General features: G+C 46.5%; 1 protein-coding gene across 1 annotated transcript; it reads right to left on the minus strand.

The window, feature by feature from the left end:
- Positions 1 to 3821: 3821 nt before the first annotated feature.
- Positions 3822 to 5355, minus strand: LOC123140661 (uncharacterized). The gene is made up of 2 exons (XM_044559945.1): positions 5068 to 5355; positions 3822 to 4950 (listed from the first exon to the last, which is right to left on the minus strand). Exons 1-2 carry the CDS (start codon positions 5246 to 5248, stop codon positions 4001 to 4003), a joined length of 1131 nt encoding a protein of 376 aa, XP_044415880.1. The 5' UTR covers positions 5249 to 5355; the 3' UTR covers positions 3822 to 4000.
- Between the last annotated feature and the right edge of the window lie 1604 nt (positions 5356 to 6959).

Consider the following 6959-nt stretch of genomic DNA (forward strand, 5'->3'; position numbering starts at 1 on the left):
GCCCATTCCGAGAACTTTTATTTCTGCACAAAAAATGACACCACTGTAGTTCTGCTGAAAATAGCGTCAGTCCGGGTTAGTTCTAATCAAATCATACCAAAATCATATAAAATATTTGTAAACATGACATGAATACTTCATAAATTATAGATACGTTGGAGACGTATCAATAACCTGCAGCAGGGTTTCTTTGCTTTGTAGGAGTAGCATTTATTCTGCGGCCATAGATGTTAACAAAGAAGATAAACAATGTGGGCTATTCAGTGCATTGGGCTGTAGGGAGTGGGCTGTGTGGTTAGCGTAAGCAAATGAAAGATTACTAAATAACAACTGTATTACATGCCATCCAACTCTAGATGTTTAGTCCTTAGTAGTGAAGTAAATGTGGCGGTGCTCACAAACCTGAACGTCGGGTCCTGGGGAAGACGTTGTTACTGAATAGTGCTCCTCACCATCCACGATGGCTGTGGAGCAGAGCAACGGTGCATAGAGCTCGACGACCTAAAATTATGGGTGGCTGATGACTCATCGGCAGGCAGCTCTTGTCCCAATCGCACCTAGATACCCGAGCAGAGGAATGGGGTGCGCTCAATCTGATTGGTATTGCTCCACAATGACCTGGGTGGTGAGCAATGGAACAGTGCCCGGCCTAAATCGCTGCGCCCAAGGATAAACCATACCAGCAGCCGTGTGGGTGGATCGGCTCCTCGACAACCTATGGTGAGCAGCAATGGGACCACATCCCAGTGCTCATGGAGGCGTTAAAGGTTGGGATCGTCTGTGTGGGATGAGTGGGCTTCACACTGATATTGGCTCCTATCACTGACCGACGGCCATGTGGGAGGAGCGGATTCGCTGGGCTGGCCATGAGGTAGGGTAATTTTAGTTCTTCTTCCTTGAGGGAAGAGGAGTGGATTTGCACCGTCGTCCGTGGCTGTGGGTAAAGGGATTTTTTCTTCCCGTGAGAAAGAGATGGATTGCTTGAGAGAGACAGAGAGAGAGAGGGAGGGAAAGAGAGAGAGAGAGAGGATAGACTGACTGGCTGTCGAAGAGAGAGAGAGAGAGAGACCGACTGGCTGGTGTTTGCGAACTGAAAGCTGACTTGGCACGATGCTGATGTGGGAAGGGTGCATGTAGAGAGAATTGTTAGTAGTGGGGATCTACTTCTTCAGAATGTGAGATGGCATGGAAAGGATGGTCTCAATCACCATGCATCCTCTTCCTTGATCCTCCTAAGCTTTAGCATACGCCGCCAGATGAGGAGAGACGTGCCATGGACCCTATGTTGAGCAAGACTAGTGCACGCTCCGGGACAAGCCGTGGGGCCGCCGCCACCTCCACCTGAGTCGGCCGCTCCCATGTTGTCTTGAGATTGGAACCCGTTCTCGATTACTAAGGAGCGGATGGAGGGTTGGTCGTGCAAAGGGTGGCTGATGGATTGTAAATGGTGCCATTGGCTTACCGCAACTCAAAACAATGTTGATGGCCCAAATCCTCTCCCTTGGAACTTGGTGGTACACACGGCTTTTATCTGCGCGACATGCGTCTTCCTCTGAACGCCTTCACCCAGGGTCTTTTGACTTACTACGGGCTGCAGCTCTATCATCTAACTCCGAATGGGGTGCTGCGTCTGGCCTGCTCCATAACTCTCTGTGAGTGTTTCCTCGGGCTAGTCCCCCATTTTTGTCTTTGGAGGTATTTCTTTGAGATTGTGACACGTCATTAGGACAGAATGATTTTGGCCTGCGGGGGTGCTGTTGTCCGGCCTCGGCCAAACTCCTGTACTTCAAGCTTATGACACCACCTGAGAAGGAGAATGGGAGCGAGACTGGTCCTACGCACCGGTGGCCGGGTAGCCCCCGCTTTCCTATGCACTTCCGTGGGAATAGGAGGAGTGTCGGTGACTCAAATTTCCATGAAGGCCGCCGAGCTGGTGGGGCCCGTTTATCAGCTTCAAGATAGGTGGCTGTCGGGTATGCAGATACGGAGAATTTGGATGGAGAGAAATATCCAGCCTCTAGGATGGAGAGAGTTCCCCATGTACGACAACAAGGGCTTACGAAAATGTGGTTCCAAGGAAAATCAATTAGTAGATTGTAAAGTGATGATGTTGCTTTGTTTTGGATAGGTTGTTGCGAACAAAACTGTTCTCATGTTGACAATGTGATATGGCATGCTAAGGTCATGTTCCCAAATGATGTGATCATTTAATCTGCCAGCTTTTGAAGCCTTTTGAATTGTAATGTTAAAGCTGGTACAAAATGAATTGCAGTGCTCAAATATTTTTAACTGTAATGTTAAATGTGGTACAAAATGAATTGCAGTGCTCAGGTAGAGAGGGCCGGCGGTGGACAATAAACAACTTATATATGGGCTCATTTGAAAATTACCCAAGCTTCAGCAACGGGAAATCTCCATGCACGCTACCTCGGTCGACTAACATGGCCCTATGAGCAGGTGCGGGCGCGTTTAGGACTTGTGAAAGTTTTAGGACCTATTTGATACCTTTCGAATAGTTATAGGACTGACGATGTCATTTACTAAGAAACTTAACTATGGTTGCACATGCCATAAGTGGTGCGCTGTGCAAATACTTGAAAAAGAAATTATACCCATAATTATGAAGAAACTGAGAAAATAAATCACACTATGTAATTATGTGCATGTTGTGGCTCTTTGAAAATAAGAGAGGGCAGAGAAAAAAAGAAGAAAAATATATGTTAGTTCAACCAAAAAATTTGCCATTGAAAAACACCCACCATAAAAGGATTTAAAAAGCCCAGGAAAGGGGCCGCCATCCTATTTGCCACCCATAAGCGTCAAACAACTGTGACGTAGCTGAATCGGAGCAATCGGCCCACGAGACATGGGCTGGACCACTTTGAGCGAGCAAACGGTTTTGAAACATTCTGGAAGGTTACCTAAACCAGTTTTCCTGGTTTGTTATCTTTTACCCTTTTCCCCCATTTTCCGTCATGTATTTTGTTTTTCATTTTCTTTCCCGTTCTTTTTTTTCTCTTATTCCTCCTTTTCTTTTGGGTTTTCCTTTTTTGTTTTTTTGTTTTATCATAAATTCAAAAAATATATTAAAAAGTTAGAAGTTTAAATTACTATAAGTACGCCAAATTGTTCGAACTTCCAATTCGGTTCACATTTTTTTTTCAGTTTTTGTATATTTTATAAAAAAAATAAAATTAAAAAAGAAAATCATGATTTCGTAAAATATGTTCACATTCCAGAAGAAAATGTTCATAAAATTAGAAAAAAATGTTCTTGTTGTAAAACAAAATCGGTGTTTCCAATAATGTTCTGGCTTTTGAGAATTGTCCAAAGATTCATATAATGTGTGCGGTTTCAAATTTGTTTGAAGTTTAAAAAATTGTTCCCATTATCAAACGTTGTTTAAGTCTTACCGAATTGTTCGAAAATTTGAATTTTTGTTCAAGTTCCAAAAGTAGCTCTTGTTTTTCAATATTTGTTCACTATGTCAAAATTTGTTCAGGTTTAAAAAATTTCTTGAATTTCGAATTTTTCACATTTTCAGAAAATAGTTTGATTATAAAAAAAATGCATATTTAGATAAGTATCAATAATAAACTAACCAAATAAACCGGTTTCCAATAGTGAACTAGGCACCACAGTGCCTACCGGTCGCTACTGTCCAAAACGTGTTTGCTTCTTTCGCTACGTCTAAAACTGGCCGGGCTAAATCTCAGTCAACTGAATAATAATCTTAATGTGAAAGCATATTCAAAGTTCTTTTACCCCCGCTCCAAAAGAATTTTTGATGCAAACCAAAAGGCTCAATGGACCAATCACGATTAAACTCGACGGAACAATTCAATTTCATATCACGAATTACATTAAACACTGATCTCTCCAACATTTGAACAATTTGCGGCTTCAATTAGTAACTAAGATCGAAATCGAATGATGCATCACGTCACGTTGATGGCGTCACCAAGAGAAGCAGTGTGGGCGGAAGGTAATGGACCGGCGATCAGCCTGCTGTGGTGTTGGTGGCGGCGCACGGGGTGAAGTCGCATGGCAGCTTGGTCCGGCCGGCAGGCCCCCCGCCGCCGGTGTTGGCGCGGCGGAAGCGGGCGCCCTCGATGAGCACGCGCTGGGCGGAGCTGAGGAGCGCGCCGTTGAGGTGGTCGAGGACGCTGGCGGTGGTCGGGTAGAGGAAGGGCGACCCCGGCGCGTTGTAGTAGGCGTTGAGCAGCGCCGCCGTGGCCTCCCGGAGCAGCGTGCGGTAGGGGTCGCCGCGGCCGTCGAGCGCCTCCCGCAGCGTCATGTCCGGCCCGTACCGCTGCGCCGCCAGCGGGCCGAACGCCATGGCCACCGTCGTGTTGGGCGTCACCACCTTCCAGTGGCAACGGTGCTCCGGCAACGTCCACTGGTCGTACGCGCACGCGGAGCCGGAGCTTGAGCCGGAGCCCGAGCCATCGGCCGGCGTTTCGCCTGAGGATGGCGCGGGCGGCGAGGGGAGCGTCTCCGGCTCTGGCTGCTGCGGCACCGTCGGCGGGCGGCGCCAGACGGGAGGCAGGAGCCGCGGCCTGCGGCGCCAGAAGATCGGCACCGGAGAAGACACCGGGCCCGGCGCCACCGTCAGGGGCGGCGATGGCGTAGCGGCCGCGGCCGCGGGGTCCTGCGGGGGCACGGGGCCGGCGCGGGGGCAGAAGTCCATGGGCTGCTCCGGCTGCGAGAGCAGCGGCAGGACGGTGTAGAGGGCGAGGCCGAGCATGCGGAAGGCGAGCGTGAGCTCGCGCGGCTCGGCGGTGGCGTCGGCGGAGCAGTGGCCGGTGGCGTGGACGACGCGTGCCGTGCAGCGGTTCATGTCCGGCGACCCCTCCATGCGGACCGAGAAGCCGCCGAACCAGTTGGTGTTGCACTCCCGCACCGTGATCGGCGTGTCGCCGCCGCCGCACTGGATCGCCACCCGCGCCCCTGCACCCATCCGATCGCCATGCACGTACACGCATGCGCGTTGCATGTTGGGTTGGTTAGTAGGTGGGCGGCCATGGAGGCGTGCGTGGGTGAGTAGGAGCGGGGCGGGTTACGTACCGTAGAGCGGGTAGTCGAAGAGGCCGCGGGCGCCGTCCTTGCACTGGTCGCAGAACACCATGCCGGCGACCACCGTGCTGCTGGTCGCCGCGTCCGCCGCGGGCACGGCCAGCAGCAGCAGCAGCAGCAGCGCGGCCACCGCCGCCACGCTCCTCGCGGCGCCGTCGACAGGACCCGCCATGGCGTACGTACCGGTGCGCGCTGTGACGTTCGGTGGATGGTGGGGGTTACGGATCGGATGTGCAGTGCGCCGGCGGCGATGGATTTATAGCCGGCCAGCTGCCGCGTACGCCGGCCCCCGCGTGGGTACTACGTGCAGCTTTGTGTGATGGATGTGCCCACCGGTTAAAAACCTAGCTTTTAGCTAGCTACTTAATTGTTTGGTGAACTACGTAAATATTTTCGCTCACTCACTCACACACTGGAATGTTCGGACACGTACGTACGTACGAAGCACATCGGAGCAAAAGGTTGTGAGCACTCCTAATTGTTTGGTCACGCTCTCCTGCTAGTTTACTCCCTCAGTATCATCAGTATATAAGACATTTTTTGACACTGAAGTGTCTTGTATTTTGGTATGAAGGGAGTATTTGTAATTTTCTTTTTCGCTCTTTCTGATATATATATGAATTCCTAGGAAAAAGACCATTAGCACAACAACAAATCTTGGATACATATCAAACATTTGTAAATTTTAGTATTTCAATCAACCATTTTTTCTGGTTGCCGCTTTTTCTCAGTTTCGTTATTTTTTGTTTTAGTTTTTTCGGTTTTCTCGGGTTTTCGTAAAAACATAAGTTCTTCAAAACCTATTAACATGGAATGTAGTTTCGAAGATCTCGGCGTGAGAAATCCAATGGCGAAAATTGTTGGGATTTGCATGCAAGGTTTAACAGATAAACCATTTTGGAAAAACAGATCTATGAAAAAAAGGGAAAACTCCATGGCTGCAATAATTTGTCGCAGATGCAGTGCATCACTCGTCAGCACCCCAGAAGATGGGGAGTGACCTTTACAAGAGGTAACACTTAACTAGTGATCTAGCTCTTATCTGCAGCACAGAGCGCGACGTTGCCCAGCCTCGCCTGAACCCCCCCCCCCCCCCCCTATCATGTTTTTTGTTTTCTCCCTTTTTTTCTACTTTTGTTTATACTTCCATATATACTAGATATATCTCTTCCAAAAAAACATGACCAGAAATTGCATTAAAAAAATCATCAAGTATTTAAAAATGTTAAATGTGTATAGAAAAAAATGTTTCTCATTTAGCCCACAATATATACAATGTGTCTGAAATTTTTTGATCATGTATTTAAAAAAAATTATTCAAGTATTTGAAAAATGGTAAACAAGCATTTAAAAAAATGTTAAATGTGTATAAAAAAATGTTTCTCTTGTATCCAGAAAACTATATACACAAAACATCAATGTGTATGAAAATAGTCAATCATATATTTTAAAATGGTAATCAAGCGTTTGAAAAATGTTAATTAAATATTTGAAAAAATGTTAATCAAGTATTTGTAAAATCAAGTGTATATAAACAATGTTTCGCATTTATATGAATAATGGATACAAATAATGGGTGTATGAAAAAATGTTGATCATGTATTTAAAGAAATCTAATCAAGCATTTGAAAATTGTTATTCAACTATTCGAAAAATGTTAATTAAGCATTTTCAAAACAAAGAAAACCGAGAAAGAAACAAAGAAAACCAAAGAAAAGAAAGAAAAGATAAAATTTGAATAAAAACAGAAGAAACCAATGCTAAGAGACTGAAAATAGTGCAAACCGACCAAGAAAAATAACCCCGAAGAAATCAAATGCAAAAGAATGAAAACGGTAAAGACTAAGACAGAAAGAAATAAAACAGATGAAAATGAGAAAGCA

The sequence above is a fragment of the Triticum aestivum genome, chromosome 6D (genome assembly GCF_018294505.1).
Source record: "Triticum aestivum cultivar Chinese Spring chromosome 6D, IWGSC CS RefSeq v2.1, whole genome shotgun sequence".
Lineage (NCBI taxonomy): Eukaryota > Viridiplantae > Streptophyta > Magnoliopsida > Poales > Poaceae > Triticum > Triticum aestivum.